Raw genomic sequence first — 26,600 nt, 5'->3', positions numbered from 1 at the left:
CATCTGAAAAACTGTCAGAAAAAGGAATTCCCAAGCTCTAGCCGGGACCTACTGAATCAGAGGCGCCAGGGAGTTCAAGCATCATTTGTGCTTTAACAAGACCTCCATGTTTTGTTTTATGCTTTGTTTTTTTTCTTCTTTTCTTTACTTTTTAAAGACAGGCCATTGCTATGTAGCCCAGGCTGGGCTCAAACTTCTGGTCCCATCTCAGCCTCCTGAGTGCAGGGATTCCTCTAGATGATTTTAAGGCAGGCTAAAATTTGAGAAGCCCTGGATTATAAATCCTCCAAAGTCCCTTCTCAAACCTAATATTTTATGTTTTCAGTCAACTGAGAATGTCAAGTGTTAACATTCCTGACAAACAGTGTGGTGGTGTGTGTTCCAGACACACGAGTCAGTAAACCAGAGCATAGCTTTCCTATGCCAGCATGAAACCAAAGCTCTTGGCTTTCCACTTTCAGAGCACGTTAATCCCTGGGCCCAGTCACTCAAGGTCCAGAGTTGACCCTCACTAGGGTCCAAAGCAGAGAGAACAAGGGCCCAGCAAGCTCAGCTTTCAGAAGAGCAGCTGGAGATAGTGTTTGTGTGACACCCCATGGATGACATCACACTTCGCTAGGTGTTTGCCAATTGTGATGCTTAAGTGTCTTACATACCATGCTTAAGTATGGTCAACACTGTGTTTCGGTGCAAGGTAACAGGGTCTCTGCTCCTTGCTTTGGGAACAGCTTCCTAAAGAACTGCCATCATCTACATCAAGGTATACAGTTCTGTAGAGTAAGTGGCAATGACCCTGTGTATCACAATCAGGTACTACCTACACGTTTTTTAAAAGATAGTTAAAGGTTGTGAAATGCTGGAGAGTGAGCTTTCAAAACACACAGGTAATCAAAGGAAAAGGGGTAACAGTAGGGTAGCCAAGGGAGGGAGATAAGCCAAGGTATGCAACAGTCACACCAGCAGTTTATTATTGCTTCCGTGAAACATCAAACAGTTACCACATACTCACAGTGTCCAACAGCTCAATAAACTTGGAGAAGTAATAAAGCCAGCAGGTATGCACCATCTGGAAAAATATACACAGATAAGAACTTATTTATTTAATATTTTATATGGATGAGACATTTACTTTAAAAATGGTTTTAGAAACACATAACAAAATTTACCATCCTAGTCAATTTTTTAAGGTATAGTTTGGTGGCTCTGATTTCATTTATATCCTTCTACAACTATTACATAGCCATCCACAGAACTCCTTCATGCTGAAAAGCGAAACTATACTCATTGCAAAATAATTTCCCATCTCCCTCTTCTTTCCAGCCCAGCCATCATTCTACCCTCTGTCCTATGCATGTGACTATTTTGGGCACCTTGTATAAGCTGGATCATGTAGTATTTGTCCTTTTGTGATGAATATACCAGTTAGCACAATGTCCTCAAGACTCATACAAGGTATAGCTTTTACAGGCTGAATAATATTCTATTTTCTCTCTCTCTCTCTCTCTCTCTCTCTCTCTCTCTCTCTCTCTCTCTCTCTGTGTGTGTGTGTGTGTGTGTGTGTGTGTGTGTGTGTCCAGAGAGCGGGGATATTTTGTTTAGCTAGTCACCATCCATGGACACTTGGGTTGCTTCTACATTTGGGCCACTGTGAATAATGGTGTGGTGGTCATGTGCAGACAGACATCTATTTGAGTCCCTGACTTCAACCCCTTTAGGAATATTGCCAGAAGTGGAACTGCTAGATCTTATGAAAATCCTATTTCTCATCTTTCAGAAATCAGGTGAGTTTTGAAACCCAAGAAATTTAGACAGCACTGTCATTTTATAGAATTTATACACGGACTTCCTTTAATTCTTTCTTATAATTTTAGCTTTTTCCCCATAATTTGTAGAATCTGACAATAGAGTCATTCACTCATTCTGAATTTATATCCAATATCGCGGAGTCCAGAGGATTTTCACAATGATTTTGAACTACAGATTTTCCCCAAAGAGAAACTCACCCTCATCGCTCTCGGTGACTGAGAATAGTCAACAATGTCACATCGAAACGAATAACCTGTACCCCAGCCAGACATCACAAACTGGAAGAGAAACGTGCATATTAAAGAGGAAGAATTTGCTAACAGCCACAGCAGAGGTGGTTTGGACTACACCTAGTTGTATGACCAGCTGAGTAAGCCCGCAGTGCAGGGGAAGAGGCAGTGAGAACCAGGGCAAACTAAACATGCTTCAGGCTTGGCATCAGGCATTTTCAGAGCCACCATTTACATGAACTGCACCCTGGCTAACTTGTCCATTAGGAGAATTCCTTTAACATAGTGAAGGGCAAAAGCCAGGGAGTATTTTGCTTCATTAGCAAATATTTTCTATGTCTACTACATATGTGTGCTCATGTACTTTTAAGGGGCAGTGCCTGGCTCTGAGTCTGTTTGTTTCTGGGCATTTCAAATCGTCCCAATTAATCAGTAAGTATTAAACAAACAAAAACCTACCCACGTGCTGAAAGGGTGGCCAGGGCCACTATGCCTTTCCTACCCATGGCTGGCAAGTCCGGTATGAAGTGGCAGTGCCTGGCTCTAATGCGCTCTCCTCTGTTAACATATAAACTGACCATACACAGCTCTGATAGCAGTGGCACTTGGAATTCACAAGACAAATAAGGGAAGACAATGCTCTTGTTACTAACTGGAGTATAATCTGGCAGACGGTCATTCCAACACACCCACAAAATGACCTTCTACTGGTGTTAAAAATAAAAGCCTATTGTTGATAAGTCTGAATTGTAATTCAAAGATCATATTGACATTCTTTTAGTTTGATAGTGGGAAGATCTTTTAAAACAGTAGCTAAAAATGAAAGCCAAGTGCTTGATTGTAATTAATGCATACATATAATGGTTGGGCTGATCTGGGCTAGGGACAATAACATTCTCGCTCCCTCTCTCTCTTTTTTTCAAGTGTTACTTCTCACTCTGCAACTGCTAGCATCTGGCTTGGAACGTCTTTTCTCTCACTATAAGGTTTAGGCCACCTTGGCTTCTGAAGCATATTTTATATTTATAGTCTCATTACTATTTTAGCTAAAATAAGAACTTTTAGATATAAAAATGCACACTTAAAGGCTTTCTAGAGGCCTGGGTATGTTTAGTTTTTGAGGCTGGGTTTTGCTATGTAGCCCAGGCTGGCCTCAAACTTAAGACTCTCTTGTCCCTGCCTCCTAAGGGCTATAATGGCAGGTATCCACCATCAGAAATCAGCCAAGATGATATTTAATATGCAAAAAGAAGGAAGAAGTGAAAAGAACAAATTTAACTAAGGTAGTTAAAATGCATGCCCCTTTTTTGTATGTGCACCTACTCAAATATAAGCTTTGAAAAAGCTATGAGATCTTGAACAGTAAGACTCAGAAAAGAATAGGATGTGCAACTCATGGTTTGAAAAATGCCTTGAAAATCGAGTCAATAGATCTTTTCAAAGTAACAAAGGAGTGTGACAGAAACAGTGAGTTCGCTAAACCCTCAAGTCAGTTAACAATGCCATTTCTGCCATGCTCAGACTCATTTCAACTGATGTAATAGTCAATCAACCCAATGATTCTCAACCTGTGGGTCCTGACCCCTTGGGGGAGTGCCAAATGATCTTTTCATAGGAGATGCATATCAGATATTTACATTATGATTCATAACAGCAACAAAATTACAGTTATGAAGCAGCAATGAAATAATTTTATGGTGGTGGTGGTGGGGGGTCACCACAACATGAGAAACTGTATTAAAGGGTTGCAGTGTTAGGAAGGGTGAGACCCACTGCCCAAGCCCCAGGAGCTGTTGACTTAAACTTGATGACTAGCTCTTATCTAAACACTACCAAGAGCTGTAGCACATGAGAGAGGCTATGTGTCTTGGCCCTCTGTGGGTTTCACCTGCTCCCTCCCTCACTACTGTCTGACTTGTGCCTGGTGTGTAACACACTCAACCACAAGCAGACAGCTGGATTTCTTCAGGATGGCATGGACCTCTTTCTCCTTGCTCTTATTTGGCCCAACATACCTGGCAGAGACATTTACTCTGAAAACCTGACAAAATCTTGCTCCATACCATACACCGTGCCTATGTTGTGCTATTGTCAACAGAGAGCACACGTCCTAGTTAAAGTTCAAAGTGTGTGTTCAAACAGAGTGGATCTAACGTCTTCCTGATTCTGACTTTAAGGTCACACCAGTAGCCTGAGGAGGTTTTGATAGTTATACCTCTATTCTCTGCTTATAAAGAAAAAATTAATGGGTTATGTTCAGCAGGCAGTTAAGGCCTGAAACTATAATTCAAGTATTAGTGAAGTCAGAACTCTTGGATTCCGATATTTTTTTAACCTTCTTCTTTGTTGCAATTGACAAAGCAGGAACAAAAACTATCTGGTTACTACTGGATATATAATTTGAGAAATCATAATTTGGGGTCATCACAACAGTGACAATGTCAAACACAGAACCTGAGAATACTAGAACATTCTGGGACCTGAGAGAAAATCTAGTTCAATCCTGTCATTACAACAGGAGAGTTCCAGGCCAGCCTGGGCTACAGAGTGAGTTCCAGGAAAGGTGCCAAAGCTACATAGAGAAACCCTGTCTTGAAAAAACAAACAAACAAACAAAAACAACAACAGAAGAGACCTGAGGCCTAGAGAAAAGTAACATGGTCAAAATGAGCCAGCCTGGGCGCTTGGCTTCCAAGAATGTTCTTAACCTCTCTCCAATGTATATTCTCTCTCTGAGAACCTGTGAGCCGCCTGTTCATAGTCTTGAAGGGACAGCAGAGTAGAGGTCTGAGGGCAAGTCATAGAAAGTAAGAAGTGCCAAGCAGCAGAATGAAGCTGGACTTGAGAGTGGCCTGTGAGAAAAGGTGAGCAGAGATTTTAAGTGATCTGATTAGGTCATTGGTAGCAGGAATGAGATGGGTGTTACAGAGCCAGGGAGACCAGCAAGGCTCCTCAGAGACCCCAAGTATGAGCAAGCACAGGGTACGCTAAAAAAAAAGTAAATAAATAAACAGAAGGAGGAAGACAGCCAGTGTTGGAAATGCACCGAAGAACCCTAGAGAAGCAGGTCTGTGTGGGGAGCTGAGACATGTGAATAGCAGAGGAGCAGGGAGCAAACTGTTCCAATTTCTCTTACAACAAGGGACAGGGCTTTATGACCTACAATTCCACGTGAGTCCATGTTCTCTTTTGCCTCAAAGCCTCTAAAACCTAAACAGCCGGCCACTGTATAGTTCACTGGAGCACGGAGTAACCACAAGTTCCCACCATGATGGGACAGATTGTTACAAAGACAAGACCAGCTCTGGAGTTAGCTAGACTTGCGTTCCGGGATCAGCCCTCCACTTACCAGCTATCACTCCGAGTTCATCAATTGTTTTCCCTGAATATGAGTTCCCTCAAAACTAACATATCTCACGTGCAAATCTCAGAGGTAATTTTTTTTCCCCTCCCTATCCATGGTAGAAACTGTCCTGAGATCCTTGGGTTTATTATTTTATCTAGACATGACAATTTGGGTGTTTTTGTTGTTTGTACATGCCTGCTTAGTTTCTAAATTCCTTGATTCTCAAAAAAAAAAGGGGGGGTGTAGGGGGTCCACCATAGTCATAACAAAAACATACTGACAGATACACACAAGACTCAGGCCAACTTTTCCCATTAGGAATACTGAAGACACTTGCCTCGTAACACATATACACAGAAAACAGTACTATGAAAAAATTGTACGTTATCATCGCTTTCCTGAGTTCAAAGGCCTTCCGATTCTCCATGAGCTTTGGTCCCAGAGACGTGACAAAATAGACATAGAGCCCCAGGATGATGGTTTGTGGCAGAGGCGAGGACATGAGGAACCAGTCTTCAACTCTTGGATCTAAGAGAAAGATAACAGGTAAGTGTACAACCCCCTAACCCACAGATAACAGCCAGCAACCTGTATCCCAGCACTGACCATGCACTACTGAAAAGTCCCAAGCATCCTTAGGAAGGGGCACAGGAGAAATCCCTAGGAGCAGTGAGGCTGTCATCACCTTTAAATTTCAAAGGGCAAGAGGTATTTGTCACCAGAACCTTAAAGGGGAGGGGGTTGTCTCTGAAAAAGCCCTTCTGGAGGAACCGTGCCATAGATTGAATTCTGCATCCTCTCCAAATCCAGGTGTTGAGCCTGGGGCAGTAGTGCACTTGGGAAATGGAGACAGGAGAATCAGAAGTTCAAAGTCATCTACATCTACACATCAAGTTTGAGGTCAATCTCAAAAAACAATAAAATAAATAAAGCTCATGTGTTGAAATCTTAGCCCCATAATGTGATGGATGCAAGAGCTTTTCACCAATAGAGTTTGTGTCATAAAAGGGACCCTAGAAAGTTCTTCTGCTATCTTTCTGCCACATATGGACATAAAGCAAGACAACAACCACTCAGGAAAGCCCTCACCTGAGCCTCACAGTACTGGCATTGGGGTCTCAGATACATAATTTTTCCAAGATCTAAGCAGTGGGGAGAAACACATCTGGAGGAGATGCTTCACCATCCATGACCACAATCAACATTCAGAAAATTTCCATCCTACATGGACATGGTGGTGCACTCCTGTAATGACAGCACTTGGGAGGTGGAGGCAAGAGATCAGGAGTTCAAGGCCAGCCTGGGATGAATGAGACCCCATCTCAAAAACATTTTTTTCCATTCAGATATTCTTTTATATTTAAAAATGTGTTTATATTTGCTACTTATTCATTCCCTTGGTTTACTAAGAAAAGTGACTTACTTCCTCAGATAGTGTATCGTAGAACCACAAAACCGAAAGGGACCATATCAATATCTAACTGTCTAATGTGTATGTCCTAGGTGTCCAAAGTGTGAGCCAGTAAGTCTGATATTTTGACCCAATCAAATAGGCAATGACCTTACAACCACATAAACATAAGTTCATCCAGTTCTTTCTGGCTCCAGGCTAGCAGAATTGTGGCATTTAAAAATTGCAATTAAAAACAAACTGTGATTCATTCTATAATTTCAAGCACTTGGGGTGTAATTTGACCGAGTGACCTCATAAAGCCCGAGTGGTATGGAGGAAAATAACTATGGGCAGCTTCCAGGAGCATCTGACTCAGCTCCGCATAGAGCATCACCTTTATCATTGAGAAAGGGGACCTGGAGCATGCATCTCCGTTCATCTAAATCACTAACAAGAAAGCCAGTTACCAGTAAACCTTAGCACCCTTGGAGGTCTGACTGCTCACCCCAAACTTCTTCAGTAGAACTCCATGACTTTCAACTCATTCGGTCTCACTTTAGTGCTGGAGATGTTCCAGGCAACAGTTGAATGTCCAGGGCCTTAGCTAGGAAAGATGACTTAGCCTTTCTTCAAATGGGCCTCCCTCAAAAATGCCAGTAGATGCCATTGTCTCAAAACAAGCAAAGCAAACTAAGGAGTAAATAGCCAACTTAAAAACCAATGATTTTGATCTTGGTTTTGATCAATGGGTTTGATCTTGTTCTCATCTGGCTGCTCTTTCAGAGGATCCAGGGTCAATTCCCAGCACCCACAAAGCAGCTCACAACCATCAACAACTCCAGTAAGTTCTTCTCCTGCCTTGTAACAATGGCCAGTTTCCTACAGCAGGATTTCTGGTCATCATTGGCAATCACTGTGTGGACCTGAACACCATGAGGGAATAAAGTTTGCCACAGAACTGGGAATCAAGGCACAGAATTAGAAATGATTGGCCTTAAAGGAATTCCTTCCCCTGATGGTCAATGTAAACCTTAATATATGAATGTCATAAAGCCAAAGTCTAGCTTTTTATTGTTTTATTAATATGTCTAGCTTTTATTTCTAATAAAATACAGGCTGATGAAGAGCCCTTGAGCAATGCAGTTGCCTCTAACAGCTTGGCTACGAGGCGGGAGACTTCTGGTTTCTTCTTCAGTGGCAATGGCAAATGTTTCTGTTGTTAGCCACCTCCAAATACGGTTTTAAATGAAAGTGTTTCAAGTGTCAGTAAAGGTACTTCTTGATCAGAGATATCTTTTGTTTGATTCTTTCACTGACTTGGCAGGGGAAGAAAAACCAAATGACATCATCCTCCTGTTCCTCCTCTATTAGCAACAGAAAGAAAACAAAGCCAAGAAAAGCATGTCAGGCTAGCTCGGGAAGATCAAGAAAATCATTTCCAAATAAATCCTTTCTTCCTGTGATTTAACTTTTTCAGCACACACCTTTTCTTAAAATCCCGTCGACGTCCAAGTGCTACAAATAAAAAGTTATTATGGGAAAAACTTGTTTACTTCATTCTATGTTATTTAAAAAAAAAAGATAATAAAATAACAACAAAAAAATTAAATGTATGTTTGTGTGTACAAAGGAACATTCATTTGTGTGTGCATGTGAGGAGGCCAGAGGTCAACTTTGGGGTCCTTCATGAGAAATGATCTGCTTGTTTTTTTCTGTGATTTGGCTAAGCCGGCTGGCCAGTAAGCACCATGGACCCTTGTCCCTGCTTCCCAGATCTCGGATTCTAGGCATGGGCCACCATTCCAGGCTTTTCAAATAGGCATCGGGGATTGAACTCAGGTCTTCATGGTCACACTGCAAACAACTTACTCACCGAGCTATCTCCTTACCTGCCCTCTTTATACCAGGCTCTAAAAATTGTACTACAGCAAAATTCTAGAAGCAGACAGTCAGTGTTGTGACCCTGTCCTTCCCTCTGGCCCTTTATGCTCCTTAGGTAATAATTGACTTAACCTCACTATGTGCAGTTTTCTCATTTGTGAATTGGGCCTAAAACAAATATTTCACAGAGGACTGGGTGAGAAGTTCGCCAAGAGCTTAAGCACTCAATCAGCTTGTCATTGTCATTACAGTAGATCTCAAATCTGTAATCATAACTGAATAATGTCTGTAGCCATTAAACGTCCAATAACAACAACAACAGCAACAACAAAAGCTAAGACCTTAATCCAACTGAATCAGAATACTAAGGGGTAAATACCAGGCATATAAGCTTTTAAAATTCAACCATAAAAAATTGGCAAAGGACTTAATTTCTCAAAGGAAGACACACAAGTGGTCAACAGAGAGAAGAATAAATGCACAATATCACTAGTTATCAGGAAAATACAAATCAATACCAGAACACGCCATCACCTACTGCTTAGAGGCTGCATCATCAAACAAACAAAAGATGACGAGAGCTGCTGAAATTGTGGAGGAAGAGCAACCCCGTGCACTCACGGTGAGGCATGAGTGAGTACAGGTACTAAGAAAACCACATGGAGACCCCATTAAAGCCCCAAAGTAGAATTATCCTAAGTTCAGCAATCTCAATGTTAGAAACTGTTTGTTGAGGATATCAGTAGTCAGACCTATTGTAGTATTATTCACAATAGCTAAGGAGCCAGATCTACCCAGTGGTTCATCATCAGATACATAAAGAGAGTAGTATAAGTGGGATATCATTTGGTCTCTCAAAAGAAGGAAACCATGTCCTTTTGACAAGTGGGATGATACATTGTTATACTAACAGAAATAAGCCAGACTCAGAAAACAATACACAGTCTCATACATGAAATAAAGGGTGTTAAGGGTCTGGGTAGACAATGATAGATATGTTGGGCAATAAGTGCAAAATTTAACTTAGGCAGAATAACTTTTTTGAAATCTATTATAGGGGTATATAGTAATATAATACTATATATAGCAAGTTATATTTTATAACATAATATGTAGTACTATGTATCATAATATAATATGTAGTGTTGTATTACATAATATATGGTGTAATATATTACTATATAGTCATATAATAATATACATTATATGATAATAATAGTACACTATGTAGTTGAGATTCCTGTCACAGGATGTCTCTAATGTTCTCAACATGTGGGTATGTTAACTAGCTCATTTAATCATTTCACAATGTATACATCTGTTACAATATCATTTTGCACCACATACACAGATACAACTATAGCTGGTAAACAGGCAATCTTTTTAAAAGCTATTGAGATGACCACAATGAACTGTCCAAATTGAGAAATCAGGATTCTAGTGTGTGATCGAGTTTCCTTGAGCCATATGCAAGGCTTCAAGGTTCCACAGTAGGCTCTGTGACAATCTTTTCTTGCCTCTCGATCCAAACTGCTGTTTGTCCTCCACACAATTGCCAAATTCACTTTCTGAAAGTAGAGCTCTGCTTAGATGATTCTCTTGCTTAAATGAGCTCTCCCTCACTGACTACTAAACCTCACAGCCTTGGCATGATGCTTAGATCTCCGGCTAATGTCCCTGTCTCCAGCCTCTCTCAGCAGTAAACTACCTTCCTGGAAAGGGAGTCAATCCACATCCCTGTGAAGAGTGGGCTTTTCCTTTGACATGCTGTGAGTGAGTTGGAGATGACAGCTAGACATGGAGACTGTATAGAGGGCACAATGACATTTCAGGTTAGTTCTGACTCAGTCTAGGAAGTCAGTCATGGGTAAGTGTTCCCTGTTTCCTCAGAGGAAGGGACAGTCTTGTGTATCATGTACTTGACATTAGAGCTGATTTAATTGTCCTGGGAAGAGCCAAGAGGAAAGCAAAGGCTGAGAAAGTAGGCTGTGTGGTTGGCTATACCCCAGAGCCCACCACAATGCTGATTTACCACGAGCTTAATAATTCTTTTCTAAGAGTTCTCCAGAGAGAAAGGGGGTACAGGGAAAGTACAGTGCTAGATATGTAGAATATTAAGGAGCCTTTCCATCAACTACTTATAAGACAGGGTTCTTAAGCATCGTGTACTTCTTCAAAGGGTACACACTGCAAAATCCTAAGTACCAGCAGAATGAAGCTGGAAGGAACGAAGACTGGACCTCACGTGCTTTCTGATCTACTAAGAGTTCAGAGAGGCAGCAGGTCCACGTATCCTTCATCTTCCTGCAAAGCAAGCTCACACTGTCTGGAAGTGAGCACTACCATCCAAACACACAAAGGGCTGCTTCTGCATTTCTCCTTAGATCAAAATGCTGCTATAGTATGGATTTTCCAAATCTATCATTCTGTATCAAAGAATTGTAATAAACTCTCTTCCACCTTACACATTAAGCTACCTGAAAATTTTGTGGCCGTAGAATTTTCCACGTGAAATAACTATGCATACCCACTGCTTCTCCAGAGATCAGAAAACTGGGAACAGTAAGTTTTCCCAAGGCCACACAGGATTAGGGCCAAAGCCAAGAATACACTTGAAATTCTTGGCTCTTGATTGTGTATTCAGCCCTTCTCAGGGTACAAAAAGCAAAACTAATGCCACTCTCGATCAATACCACACTAAATACCAGAAGAACTCCCCCACTGCATGGGCTGGCCTTTTTACAAAGTTGTAAGTCTTAATATAAATCCTTTTAGCTCTGCTAGACCTTGACAAGAAAAAAAAACCAAAAACCAAAAAACAACAACTTAAGTGATTTATCACCTTCAAAGTATCTAACATAATTTGTAACATCCCAGTCTATTTGTGTCAGGACACTTCCCCAGTAACAGAGCACTTTCACACATCTTATGCAGTAGCTGATAGATGCTATCCTCACTTTTGTTTTACTCAAAAAATAATAATAATAATAATAATAATAGTTTGTTCAAGGTCACTCAGTTAGTCTAGGATAGAGAGGACCCAATGCTTCTCTTCCCAAATCCCATGGCCTTTCCTCTCCTAAGACATCCAATGAGTATCAGATTCAGAAGTGTGAGATTCACCTTCTCTGTGCCTTTCTCCTCTCTCTCCTTGCCTGCTCCATTTGCAGGGATTCTCCTCAGTCCTTATTTTTCAAGATCCTTTGCTACTCCTTTTCCTGGCCTAGTGTTACTCACTTTTTTGATGAAAATACCTCTAACAAAAAGTAAAGAGCTGGCCCACAGACAGAGGTGGAAGCGGCATTCTAATACAGTTTGCATTAAAACACTTCGCACTTCTGGGGCCACGTGATTAGTCTCCACCATCTGAGTCCACTTGGCTCTTGAGTTAAGGATTATCTGAATTTCTTCGGTTCTTGCATTGACAGTAGTGAGTAATCAGATTTGGATTGCACAATTCTAAAACACTGCTCCCAGGGCTGGTGGGATTGCTCAGTAGGTAAGGAGCTCAGTGTGCGAGCCTAATGGCCTGAGTTCCATCCCTAGAAGCCACACTAAGTGTATGGAGAGAACCAGCCTTACAGATTCCTCTGACTTCCACACAGACCCTGTGGTACATGCATACATGCAATAATTTTGTTTTAATTAAACCTGGATCTCCCTGGGTTCCAAGTCCAAATAGTGAGAATCAGGTAAGCAATGTACATCTCTCATTTGAAATACAACTGGAAGATTCATATTTACATTAAATATTGAATTTGTAGCAGTCACTAGACGTCATCAGAGAAAGATGACCTCTAAAGAAACTGGTACATTTCCTGAACCAAGTAAGTTGAAACTTTCAGAAAAAGATAAGAAAATAGAGACATAGTTACTCTTTAGCCCTAATAGAGTAAAGCTTACTTATCCTTGGCATTCTTGAGGGACAAAATGATTAGAAAAGCTTTAGAGAAGTAATGTAGCCTTTAGCAGCCTGGGGAGAAAGATGCTGCCCATGAAACAGTGTCTTTGTTGACATCACTGTAAACTAGGATGTAGTTTCATGTGTGGTAGGTACACGATGCACTTGTGGTTTCTGCCAATGAGTGAGTCACTCCAAAGTGATTTGTAGTGATGACTGTATGTGACATAATAACTACAAAATAACAAAATGCCAGAACACTAACCGTAATTACGAAACATCGGTTCTAGCATTGTTCTTTCTCTTTATCAACTCACAGTGACCTTGGGCAGATCACATCACTGGGTTTCAATTTCTTCAGCTCTACCATGAGACATTAGGTTGGATGGTATCTCAGGTCTGTCTAAGTTCTAAAGCATCCTGATGCCTTTTATCATAAAAACTTTTGTACCTTGGTTTTACTTTTAAGACTTCAATAGTTTTTAAAACAATACCACATTGGCTGGGCTTTGAAAACTCGCTGATAGACAAGAAAAAAAAAAAAAAAGCTTATAGACAAATTAAAAAAAAAAAAAAAAGTTACTCCTGAGACTGGGTGCTGCTCAGTTGTAGAGCACACACTCAACAGGACAAATGCATGAACCTGACCTCAATCGCCAGCAGCAGGTCCACTACCACCCAAACCATCATTCACCACCTACACGTGACCCAAGTCTCCACAGAAGAGACATACTCGATGCTTCAAGCATGGCTTCCGTTTGCATATTTGAAACTCTGGTGACGTTGGATGTTCCAAAAGACCGTTTGTATTTTTATTACTTGCTGCTCTTTCTGCATTACCTCTCGGGGGCAAGGGCAGTTCTTCCTAGAATGAGCACGGACTGAACTTCCATCCGCAGCATCTGTGATTTCTCTCTAGAACATTAGAGTACTGACCCTCCAAAACCATTTGTAAGGGCAACTGGGTTGAGACGTGCCATTGCATATCACCCAGTTCTCTCATGCAGATATCCAGAGTGTTTCCACTATTATGAATGTCATCATGAACATATATGTAGCTTTAGCTGTAACGGAACCTTGGGCACCACTTCTTGGTTAACTAATAATAAAGGATGTGGTAATAAAGTATGAAGTTGTCAAGTCTTTTATTTTGTTCCAAATAAACCCTATTAATGTGGGAATTTGATATAAAAAGGAAAGATGAACTTCAATTAGGAAATTTCACCACTCACCGGCATCTTTGATCCAAGTATCATAAATCACTCACCAGCATCTTTGATCCAATTATCATAAAAACGCACAGTCCTCGATGTAAGATCACTGAACGCCATTTTCTACAAGATTAACTGGCTCTTTTTTAATGGAATCTTCAGCAAAGCGACACAGAAATGAGCTTATGATCTATAAATGCAAATAAAAATAAGCTTTTAGTAATACAATATTTAAAATGCTAAAACTTTAATAGGAGCTGGCGGGCAGCAAACTCTTACTGCAGGGAAAATGCATTAGCGAACCGTAGGAAATGCTGACACAGTCCCAAACACTCGAGAGATTCCATTCTTCTTGAGAGACTGGTAACCTCACCAAAGAAGGCTGGACTGTCATCGATGTGATACAAAAGGAAGACATGGTCCAAAGAACTCTTATGGGAATATTTCCCTTTCATGAAGAAAATGCAGGTCAGGGGTAGGGCTGTACCGCCATGGCAAGGCTGCAGTAAACATCCAGAAGGGGCAGAAGAGACCCAGACCTTCAGAGACATATGCTGACCCAGGCCTTGGAGCCGCCTTCAGACCCAATGAAGTCTTTTTTTGTGTGAATTTTTGAAAATATTTATTATTTTTTAAATTCTATGTACATGCATGTGTGTGCGCGCGCACATGTGTGTGCATGTGTGCACATGCATGCATGTGCCATATATGTATGAGTGTCAGTGGAAACCAGAGGTGTTGAATCCTTGGCAGCTGGAGTTCCAGGCAGTTGTAAACCACCTGACATGGGCACTAAGAACCAAATGCAGGCTTCTGCAAAAGCTGTACACTCTCAACCCCTGAGCCAGCTCTCCAGTACCTTAAATTTTTAAAATATAGGGGCTCCCAGTATTCCTACAGTATTTTATTAATCATTAATTAATTAATCATTCATCACCGAGTAATTTAAAAGATTAGCGGGATGAGGCAGAAAAAGGGGAGGAAGGCCAATAAGAACCAAGGAAAGAAGCTTTGATATTTCAAACGGGTAGTTGATAAGCATTATGGAAAAGAGAACTCTTTTGAGGAAGATGGCCAGTGAAAAGACACAGCCCTGATACATGTTACAAGACATAATCCCTCCCCAGGAACTCCAGCAGTAAAGCAATAGCACAGAGACAAATTAATGCACCCAGAAATATGTCCAATACACTTGAGAATTTAAAAGTGTATGTCAGTAATCCTGAGCGGTATGCTTCCCCACACTTGAAAATATTCTGAAATTAAGGTACCACTTACAAATGGCAGGTATGTCATAAATTAATGGAGGGGTGAATCAAAGCCAAATGGCAAGAAGACTGGAAATGTTCTAAAGGCAGATCATAAAACAATATAAATGTGCTCAAAGCTATTAAACTTGTTTGAAAAGGCAAACTGCGCATGATGTATGTTTTGTTATACTAACAAAAGAAATCTTGTAAGTTTACTATGGGAAAATTGACTGTCTCCTGGCATTATAAAACAATTTTTTTCATGTAATTTGTATAACTACAGAAATAAAATAAGGCAGGCAGCCTGCTGATATAGGTGACGTCTCAAATCAGTAAACATTAAATCACTAATAGTCGCTCAACAATGACGCGATACAGGTAGATTAGGCATCAGGAAACAGAACAACTACAACAAAAGGCTGCCTGAATCCAACAATATCAGACAAGCTCTAACCCCAAATGACCGAAAAGCACTAGGTAACAAGTCTGAAACTGTGTAACCTGGCCACAAGAAAGGCCCTCCTAAGACTCAAACTTCAGAAGATAAAGAGACTAACAAGTTAACTATCAAAAAAGGAGGAGACGAAGAAAGTGCTGCCAGACCGAGGGCTGGAGGAATGTGGAGAATATAATGGAAATGGTAGCTCTGCCGGGTTGCTGAGACAGGATCAGGCGAGCTAGCAGTGAGAACCTGGCAGTGGGTGGGAAAAGCCTTCCCACTTCCAGGTGAGAGCATTGCAACAGTCCCTGTTTGGGTTCTGGAAACTCAGAGGGAATCTCTGCTCCCACTGTCTTTTCGAAGGAATGCCTCTGGAAGGCTTTGAAGGAAATTTCCACCCACATGTTAACCTGTGTGTTTCTTGTGTTCTGCTGTGGGCTGAAACAAGCTTCCCCCTCTGCAAAACAAAATTCTCAAGAGCTCTGTACAGAAAAGATCTGGGGGCCTCAGCTTGTTCCTTCCCAAGGATTTGGAAAGACCTGAAAGTCAGAATGTGAGCGATGACTACAACAGGTCTAGACATGTTTAAAACAGAATTTCCCCAACGTGACAGGACTGACATTTTAGGTCAAACACTTCTTAGTCATGAAGACCTACCCTGAGCATTGTGAGTTATGTTAGACAACCTGGCTTGAGGATCTATCTACTAGACGCCAGGAACTCTTGTTTTAATGGATAGCTGTTGTGGAATATCATTTTAAGGTGTGTTACACTTGTTTATGCTGTGGAACATTTGTGTTAATGATGCAAAGATGTGCTGCATTCTTCTATGTTGCCTTTGTTTAACTCTGTGAAGCTGTGTTACTGCACCTGTCTAAAACACCTGATGGTCTAATAAAGAGCTGAATGGCCAATAGCAAGGGAAGAGAAAGGATAGGTGGGGCTGACAGGCAGAGAGAATATATAGAAGGAGAAATCTGGGAAGAGAAAGAAGAAAGAGGAAGAGAACAAGGAGAGGAGGACACCAGGGGCCAGCCACCCAGCCACCCAGCCACACAGCCACACAGCCACCCAGCTACACAGCCAGCCACAGAGTAGGAGTGAAAGTAAGATTACAGAAGTAAGAAAAGGAAAAATCCCAGAGGCAAAAGGTAGACAGGGTAATTTAAAGTTAAAGAAAGCTGGCTAGAAATAAACCAAGCTAAGGCTGGGCATTTATAATAATAAGCCTCTGTGTGTGATTTATTTGGGATCGGGGTGGCAGGCCCCCCAAAAGAACAAAGAGCCAAAAGAGCAAAGAGGGAAAAAAAAACCTTTTGGCATTCCAACATGGGGTTAGAGTAAAAGAAAATCCAACAACAGATAGCAATTATCAAATGTCCCCTGGCGGGCAAAAATGTCCAAAGTTTAAAGTAATTATCCAGATCACCAACCAGCATGCCTTCCCCAGACCACAGCAGCTTGCCTCAGAGGAAGCAGCTGGCAGACATCCACTTCTTTTAGTTGTTCAAAATAATATATGAGTTTTTCTGTGCAGACTAATTTCAATTTTTTTTCAGAAATTTATTTAAATGGCTTCATGGGAGAACTTTGTTTTGTCTACTTCCAAATTCAAATCCATACAAAAATTAATAATTTTTTTTTAAATTCATGGACCAAACTGGGTCATACCTCTATCAGTGGGGTGAGGGTGGGGAGAGTGGGAGTGAGCTTGGTGATGAACGAGCTTAGTGCTGACACTTTCAGTCTTTGATTTTTAAGTTGAGAACAATCCTAAAGAATTAATCCTCTAGTCTTTAAGGTTATGGCAATATTTATTAAAACACATATCACCAATAGACTATTTTTGATGTAATATATTTCAGCACATGTTTAATAAATCATTTTGTCTTCATCATCCACTATCAATTTCAACGAAAAGCAAATTAATCCAGAAAGAATAGAATAGACTGTATGAAAAATTATTTCAAATGTTCAAATTTATTGATTAGCAGAAAAGTACATGTGCTGAAGCAGGTATAAACTTAATTATACAGGTAGCCTATGCATACACAAGCCAAAATATGTGCCTATTATACCTAACTTGCCAAGTCTGCTCACAGTATTAATATTTCTCTTTAGTATTATTCTTATCACCTTCCCTCTCGTTTTTGTCATTTATTCAGTAGATGGGCATGCGCATTGCCTTGGAAATAAAACAGCAGCAGAAAGCCAAGAAAAATAGCTATGTCCTGCCCTTTGAGTCACAAAATTGTATGTGCTTGGTCATAAGAAGAACTCAAGGCATAGACAAGAGGCTTCTGGGTCTCCTAAAACAGACATGTATGTTTTGGGCTTGGAATGAGAAGAGAGGAAAGCAGCTGGTGAAGATCTCAGAGGGATGCCAGTAGGAAGAACTGGAACTCGGAGAATGAGGATCAGGCACTATTGCTCATGCAGAGTTGGGGTAAGTGATTAGGGGCTATAGATGGACATAGAGTGCCTTTTGTTCTAATGTGGTGTCAGGGCAACAGAAAGCCTCTGAGTGCCTTCAATAGGTGTAAGAGGATTTCAGAAGAGCTGCACACAATGAAGAAGCTGTACACATAGAAATAATATGTATCCCTTCCTGGACCTGCAGGGAAAATTGACCAACCACTTGATGGACCCTGGATATTTCCAGGACAGTTATGTAGACAGAAAACCTGGAAGACTGAAAAGCTCCTCACTAAACGGGAGTGCCCAGCTAGCTAAGTTGGTCAGAGCAATAGTGTTAATAAAATGTGTTTACAGTTATTATTTTATTTTATATGTATGGGTGCTTTGCCTGCATGTATGTTTGTGTACCAGAGTATGTGCCTGCTGTTTATGAAGGCCAGACAAGAATGTTTTATCCCCTTAAGAAACTAAAGTTACAGATAGTTGTAAGCTACCATGTGGGTCCTGGGAATTGAACCTGGGTGCTCTGGAAAAGCAGCCAGCACTCTTAATCACTGAGCAATCTCTCCAGCCCCTCATGGTGCTAATAAAAGGCTGCCCTTCCCTACCATTACCTTGGTCCTGTATATGCTTCTTGTAACTTGCTGGGGATTTTAGGAGAGATGTTCACTGTGATGGATTTCTACTACCCTCAGCAAATACAAATTAAGCTATAGAAAAATGTAATTATGTTCTTGTTGGGGACTACTATTTTAAGGTGTGTTACTTTTGTTTATGTTGCATTTGTTTAACTCTGTTAAACTGTGTTACTGTGCCTGTCTAAAACACCTGATGGTCTAATAAAGAGCTGAATGGCCAATGGCAAGGCAGGAGAAAGGGTGGGCAGGGCTAGCAGGCAGAGAGAATGTATAGACGGAGAAACCTGGGAGGAGAGGAAGAAGGAAGAGCCAGAGGAGGAGGAGAAGAACATCAGGGGCCAGCCACACAGCTACACAGTAAGACATGAGTAAGAAACAAAGAAAGGTATACAGAAATATAGAAAGATAAAAGCCCAGAGGCCAAAGATAAACAGGGCTAGCTTAAAGTAAAGGAAAGCCAGGTAGAAACAAGCCAAGCTAAGGCAGGGCATTTATAATTAAGAATAATCCTCCATGTGTGGTTTATTTGGGAGCTGGGTGGCAGGCCTCCAAAAGAGCAAAATGAACAACAACATGTTCTTATATCAGACAAAATGGATTTTAAGTAAAAGTTATCATGAGGCATGGTCATTATAAAAGGGATCAAGAAGATAGAGGGGTCAAGTTCATCAAAAAGATATAAGAGCTTAGCAAAGTCCTAATTTAGCACACATGAGGTGTTGGGTTCCATATCCAGTACCACACACGAGAGAAAGGGTGAGAGAGAGAGAATAACTATACATGTAAATAACATCCCAGCATCTAAATATACAAAGCAAATATCAACAGATTTAAAGGGAGAGATAGACTGCAATACAAAAATTGCAGTGGATTCCAGTCTACCATTTTCAATAACACATCAGTCACCCAGAGAGAAAATTAAGAAGAAACAAAGGACTTGTAGCCAACAGGACAATGCACATTGTTCTCAGGCAAACAATATCCCCAGGATAGATCATATGATGAGTCACAGTGCAAGTGTAAGGAATTTAAGAAGACTCAAACCATATCAAATCTCTTTTCTAACCACAGTGTTATGAACCTAGAAACCAACAACAGAAAGAAAACCAGAAGATTCACAAATATGTACAAAGAAAACAGCCTACTCCTGAACAATGAATAGGTCCCAAAGAAATAAAAATGGGATTGAAAAATATCTTGAGACAAACTAATACAGAAACACAACAAAACAGTGGGACACAGCAATTCTAAGAGGAAAGTTGTTATACTCTGAATGTGAAATGCCCCCCACAGGCTCATGTGTTTGATCAGTTGGTCCCTAACAGTCATGCTGGTTTAGAGGCTGTGGAATCTTTGTGGGGTGGAGTCTAGTTGGAAGAAATGAGTCCCTTGGAGGCACTACGAATGCCTACATCATAGCTAATCAGGGGATCCATGACCCTGCTACTATGGAATCATCTACCACCAAGCCATGACGGACTGTATTCCATCATGAGCCAAAACAAACCATCCCACTAAATTGTGTTGCCAGGTGTTTGGTCTCAGCAATGAGAAAAGCACCATGTGTAGTAACATAACAGAGGCCTGCATTTGAAACAAAGAATGACTTCCAATAAAATGTAACAATAATACTTAAAGAAAAAGAGATCATGAGTCTGTGAAGGAATTGGAGGAAGACATGGGAAAAAATGAGGAAAAAGAGGAAAAGGTGAAAATGATGTACATAGAGTACTCATATATTCTCAACAAAAATTAAATTTAAAAAATCCTGATGTTCTATATCAAGGAACTAATAAAAACAAACAAACCAAGTCCAAATCTGCAGAAGGAAATGATTAGAAAGCACCTTAGAAATCAGTGCAATCTCTATACTTCAACAACAAAATACAATGAGGCGTAGAAAAACAAGTTTTATGAAAAGTTAAAAAAATAAAAACAACACCTTTAGCTAGAGAAAAGATTTAAATAAATGATATCAGACTGAGAAGGAGGCATTACAACAGGTACCAAGTAAATATAAAGGAGTAGGTCAGTGCAACTTTGTGTGTTCTCCATTCCTTATGTCAGTGGTCCTGGACATGAATGAAATTCAGAATCCCTGAGACGGAGATTTGGATACAGGTAGTGTTTGGGGAAATCCCAACGATGGGCTAATGTTAGAACCTTCTTCTTAATGCTGTATAGACTATTCTCAGGACACCACTCAAAACATCTGAAACTGGCATAAAAATACAGGACAGGATTCAGGTAATAAAAGTCGCCTGGATGTGGAAGGCATTGGAATCAGGGAGGAATAGGAGGCGTCACTGATTCTGGACAAGATTAATCTGATGAGTCAAAAGAATTTATGTGAGAAATGAGATCTGTGGGCAGCACCTGAGTCAGCACCCACATCTAAGGTGTGAGGAAACTGGCCCCTTGTTGTAGGTGTAAAATGTGAGGGCCTCAAGAATTTGTGAGAGAAAAATCATGACTACATCTCAGTTCTTAGTGCATTACAGAAAACTAGGTCCTAAGTGTTGCCTTTCAGACAAACAAACAAAAACACAACAGAGCCAAATAGCAAAGAAGAAATTAAACACCTAGGTTTTTGTTTTTCAAATGAAAGTGCCATTGAGTCCAGGAAGATTATTTGCTACAAGTAACAGAGCAATCAACTGTAAATAACAGATGAGGGGATATGATCTCTCACAGAACAAGACATCCCCCCTCCCTCCCTCCCCCTCCTCCTCTCCCCCTCCTCCCCTCCCCCCTGATGCATGCCTGGAATCCTAGCACTTGGGAGGCTAGTCTGTGCTACTTAGGGAGTCTCAGTCTCTCTCTCTCTCTCTCTCTCTCTCTCTCTCTCTCTCTCTCTCTCTCTCTCTCTCTCTCATACACACAAACACACATGCACGCATGCACATGTGTGCACACAATCTCAGGAAAGACGTAGGGTCCTGAAAGAGTGAAGAGTAGTCAGCCCACAAGGACAGAGGAGAGGTTAGTTTAAGAGAAACAACATAGTACATAACTGTAGCTTGGAGGATTGCCCTGGCAGGGCACGTTCAGATGTGAACCAAGGCTCCAAAGCCAGAGCCCACCCAAGGGTTTGCTACCCTGCTTGCCTGGAGTATGCTCCCGACAAAAGGATTTTGATTTTGGTTTAAACAAAACGTAATAAATAAGTTAGTAAGTAAAATATGCAAATAAGTTAACACAACTCTTTAGCACCATATAAGACTTTCCAGTGAGTTTTATGTCTCTTCTGTTTATAATTTTCTGTGCCATGGTCTCTTTGGAACAGATGCCACACTATAAATCTATAAACACAGGGTGGTACAGCACTGGTAATTGTCATTACATGAGTGCCCTGAGCCAAAGTTGGTCCACCTGGAATTTAGCCCACATGAATACGATGGGTGTTTCCTGCCCCCAGAAGCAGTGACCTGGAATAGCTACCAATGTGGTATGAAGAACATCTCAGGTCTGCCTTCCAAAGCCAATCAGGATTCAAAACAAATATGTTTTCCATTCCTTGTTCTATCTTTCACCCCATTTTTTACTCCCTCCTTCTGCCTTATTTGAAGAATTTACTAAGAATTTGGTCTCTAAGAGGGATAACATATATACATGACTCACCAGACTAATTCAGATCACATTTCTGGCTGGCTCAAGATCATAACCTGAGTCTGAGAAATGCGGCAGACATTTTGGCTTCAATGTCCACTTAGCCTTAGTGTGCTAAGGTGACAACTTGTTAACTATGGAGGAGACCTAGATGCCAGGGTATTCACAAAAGGCTCCACAAGGAGATGGAATTTCTGTAAACACTTTAGCATAGCACTAAATATTGTGCTGTTCACTGTTTCTGGGCACTCATGATAACAGAAAGCCCTCTCATATTAAGTAGGAAAATAGAAGCCTTCATCTCTGGTCCCAACTTAGTTTTCTATAACTGGAGAGAGAGGGGGAAATTTGGGACCTGCTCAAATCACCAATAGGTGTAAGCTCAGTGCTGGGCACAGCAGAGTGACAGGATGCAGACGAGTCTCTTTCTACAAGTAGCATCAACATGAAAAGATTTTCTAGGTGTGAGGTGAGTGAAGTTTGAGAGCTTAAAAGTATCCTAAAACCTGTGCCCTTTGGGACCAATTGGATGGGTTTATCAGAAGATGTGATAATTACTAAATACTGCAAAATAATTTAAATCTTATTCACAATCTAATGCTAGTGCTGCATCTTGAATTAACCAGGTGCTCAGCAAATGTCTACTAGATGAACTTTTAAATCCTGTAACCCCAGGGGAAAAAAAGGCAAGGTAAGAAGACATACCCACGCCAGGCAGAACACAATCTTATTTTAAAAAATATGGTTCCTACATTTACACTTTCAACCTGCCAGAGGAAGAAATCTACTTAGATTTCTATAATGCAAAGAAGTTCATATAGATCATGAAAAGCTTTATGGGTGTGTCACACCTGACACACCTGACCCAGAAAGAAGGCATGTTAGAGGAGAGGATATACGATCTGAGCCTAGAGAGTAAGAATTCACTGGGGAAAAAAAAATGTTCACACCCGAGAGAGATTGGGGAGGAAGACTCTGCAAGCAGATAGAACTTTAAGGGGTGGGGAAATCAACTCAACCAGTATTTTCACATGTCTGTTATATGCCCAGTACAATTATAATGCTAATGCTAAAGTAGAAAAACAACCAAAATTCTGACCACACAATATAATAGAAAAGCCAAAGTATGTTTGTAGACTAGCTGTTAATACCCTGGTAATGCACAAGGTTAAGGAGTGGAGACATAGAGATCAAGACAGGAGAGGTACACTCCAGTGGTACTAACTTGACAGTGGAGGAAGCAAAGGCAGCCAGGCTGAAGGATTTTATTATCCTTAGTTCTGTTGACAATGAGGAGTCATTACAGGTTTTTCAAGTTGGGAAACTGTCCATCAGTGGGAGATTGGGGAAGATTAACTGGGTGGTGGGATCCAGGGTTGGGAAACTGAGGGTGTGGTCTAGAAGCAAGACAAAACAATTCTGCAGGGTGGCATCCTATTGGGAAAGATACAGTGTGGAGGCCCTTCCTCTGCAATGCATCCCTGGGCTAGCCAATCAGAGATAGTGTCCTTGTAATAGCAATCCTCATCTAAGATAGCCTATGCTGCATACTGTTGCAAATTCTTATTTATTAATTCTTATCTGTTCCATTCATCAAGAGGGAAGAGCCTATGCCTTGGAATCTTTGTATGCCCAGTGCCTAGACTGCTGCCTAGAATGCAGTAGAAAATATCTGTGGTATGAGTGAATAACTAAGTGTTGTATATTAAGTTGTGATCCCTAAAAATTGCTATGTTAGATCCTAGACCCCAGTACTGAAGAATGTGACCCATTGGAACAGAGGGTCTTTATAGACATAATCAAGCTAAAGATGAAGTCACAGGCTTGTGAGATGATGCAGCAAGAAAAGTCGGGTGCTGCTCAGCCCAGTGATCTGAGTTCAAGCCCCAGGACGCACGTGATTGAAGAAGAAAACCAATTCCTATAAGTTATCCTCTGTGCTGTGGTACATACACACCCTGCCCCAGTAAGCACATAAATAAATAATGTCATTAGTATGGATCCTAATCTAATATGACTGGTATCTTTGTAGAAATCCAGGCATGGATAAACATACAGGGTAAATGAAATATGAACACAAAAATGGCCATCTCTAAGCCAAGGCAAAGAGCTGGACTAGCCCCCTTAGCAGCTTCCAGAGGGAACACAGCCTGTACACCCTTGGTCTCTGAATTCTAATATTCAGAACTATGAGCTAATATGTTTTTTGTTATTTAAACCACCCAGTAGGTAGAACTTTGCTATAGCAGCCCTACCAAATTAATATAGCAAGTAGATATGTTCATTGGACTTAAAGAAAAAATCCTGTATCAGAACCTAGGATTAAAGCCATGCTTAATTGTAGCAAGAGGTAATAATTAACATGGGAGCAGTGCAGATCTCTTGAGAAATACCATAGGAGGGGACCTGGCAAAGGACAGCACCTCAGGGAACACCCATGTTTAAGAAACAGGAAGTGAAGCCAGGACAAATACAAGGAAGAAACCATCGAAAGCTGTAGGGTAACATCTAAGAGTGGATCCAAACACTGAAGAATGAAAAAAATAAATGAATTAAAAATAAAAACATGAAATTTTACAGAAACAACCAAACAAGGAAAAGCCACAAATAAACATTCTAAATCCTAGAAAAATCTATGATCAAAGAATGGTCTGGAGCTGACTGGTGTCTCCAACAAGCAAAGGTCTTAACCCTAAGCAGCCTCTCCTTTTACTGGTAAAGCAGAAGGGTGGAGCCTGTTTCTAAACAGGCCTGATGCTGAAGAGGAGAATGGACTGATAACCCTTATGGAGCAGGAATCCACTGGTGACGGGAGCGCTACACTTGCCTGTTGAACAGGGACCGTTGCCTCACAGCTGCTCTCCGAGGAGGGATAAATCTTGACATTAACACTTAATGCTACTTTTAAAATGAGAACTGCCAAGTGCAGTCATGCATGTCTGTAGTCCCAGTGACTCCAGGGCCTGAGACTGCAGGACCGCTAGATTTCAGGCGCGCAAGGCCACTTGGAGCAACAATGTAATGAGACCATACCTCTTAAAAATAAAAAAAAAAAGGTTTTTTTAAAACATTTATATATTCAGGGCCTGGGGTATAGCTCAACACTCTCACCTAGAATCCTTAAGGGATGAGGAAGGAGGAGAGAAAAGTTCTAGGCAGATGCAGTCTGTCTTGGCCACATCTCTTTCCTCCATCTCCCAAAGCACCTTTAGTTAGGTCACTATACAAACTTGTCCCACTCAGTGATCTCATTCTGCACTAAATCTACCAACATAGCTCTTCACTAAGGCCTTCCCCTCATCAAAGTGGTTACACACAACTACCTGACTCTGTCAACCAAATAAATGTTTTGTTTTGTTTTGGATTTGTTTTGGTTTGGATTGGTTTGGTTTGGTTTGGTTTGGTTTGGTTTGGTTTTTCGAGACAGGGTTTCTCTGTGTAGCTTTGCGCCTTTCCTGGAACTCACTTTGGAGACCAGGCTTGGCCTTGAACTCACAGAGATCCGCCTGCCTCTGCCTCCCGAGTGCTGGGATTAAAGGTGTGCACCACCACTGCCCGGCTTTCCAAATAAATTTTTAAAAAGCCCAATTACTATAGTTTAGATTGGCTAGACACTGGAAAGAAAATTATTTCATCACTAATTGGAGTAAGAGGGTAATTTGAAACTTAAGATGCATTAGTCTTTCCTGAGATAGAAAAATTTTAAGTCAGTTAGGCAGTGGTAGTGCATGCCTTTAATCCCAGCATTTGGGAAGCAGAGGCAGGCAGATCTCTGAGTTCAAGGCCAGCCTGGTCTACAGAGTGAGTTCCACGACAGCCAGGGCTACATGGTGAGACTCTGTATAAAAAAGACAGAAAGAAAGAAAAGAAGAAAAATTTAAATATAAACTGAGATTCTCAGCCCTCAAACTCTAGGTCCATGAGGAAGAAACGGGGCTCAGAAGAAATGAGAAGCATCTGGACAGCAAGGAGATGGTGCAACCAGAACCATCCAGAGAATCACAAGACTTTAACAAACTGGAAAAGTTCACAAATAGACTCGGGTAGGGGGCAAAGCAAGGACACAAGACAGTCAAAGAACCAGCCAACAGCATGCAGCTGCACGTGGGACTCTGACGCAGAAGGATCTGTAGTTCAAAGAGAATCTGGGCTACACAGTAAAGCTACATGGCAAGCTACATGGCCTTGCCTGATACTCTACTAAAACACACACACACACACACACACACACACACACACACACACACACACCCCAGCCTAAGGTGAAAGTGTGACTAAAGCAGTGAAATTCTCTAAGTACCTGGAGTTAGAAACACATATCCATAAAATGATGTTTTAAAGAATAACATGGAACGGTGAATACAGAAGTAATGTAGCCATTTAAGGAACAAAGCATCACTATTGCATTAAAAAGAAATTAGCAACAAAGTGTTCCTGGCTGAAGAGTGATCTCCTGGTGTAGAAGGCAGTAAGTAGCC

General features: G+C 41.0%; 1 protein-coding gene across 2 annotated transcripts in view; it reads right to left on the bottom strand.

Moving 5' to 3' along the window:
- Positions 1-26,600, bottom strand: part of Elovl7 (ELOVL fatty acid elongase 7) — a 71,981-nt gene that overhangs the window by 12,163 nt on the left and 33,218 nt on the right. Inside the window, exons 2-5 of one of the 2 annotated variants that reach the window (XM_036207017.1) lie at positions 13,825-13,958; positions 5,720-5,910; positions 2,004-2,084; positions 1,010-1,066 (exon numbers count right to left, since the gene is read on the bottom strand). In XM_036207017.1, the coding sequence (XP_036062910.1) occupies positions 1,010-1,066; positions 2,004-2,084; positions 5,720-5,910; positions 13,825-13,888 (393 nt within the window). In that variant the 5' untranslated portion in view covers positions 13,889-13,958. Of the gene's footprint in view, positions 1-1,009; positions 1,067-2,003; positions 2,085-5,719; positions 5,911-13,824; positions 13,959-26,600 lie in introns of those variants that run through there. The other variant, XM_036207018.1, reaches the window with a different exon arrangement.

Source organism: Onychomys torridus, chromosome 15 (assembly GCF_903995425.1).
Source record: "Onychomys torridus chromosome 15, mOncTor1.1, whole genome shotgun sequence".
Taxonomy (NCBI): Eukaryota; Metazoa; Chordata; class Mammalia; order Rodentia; family Cricetidae; genus Onychomys; species Onychomys torridus.
Note: the sequence above shows the minus strand (reverse complement) of the source record. Positions and strands in the feature narration are given on the sequence as shown.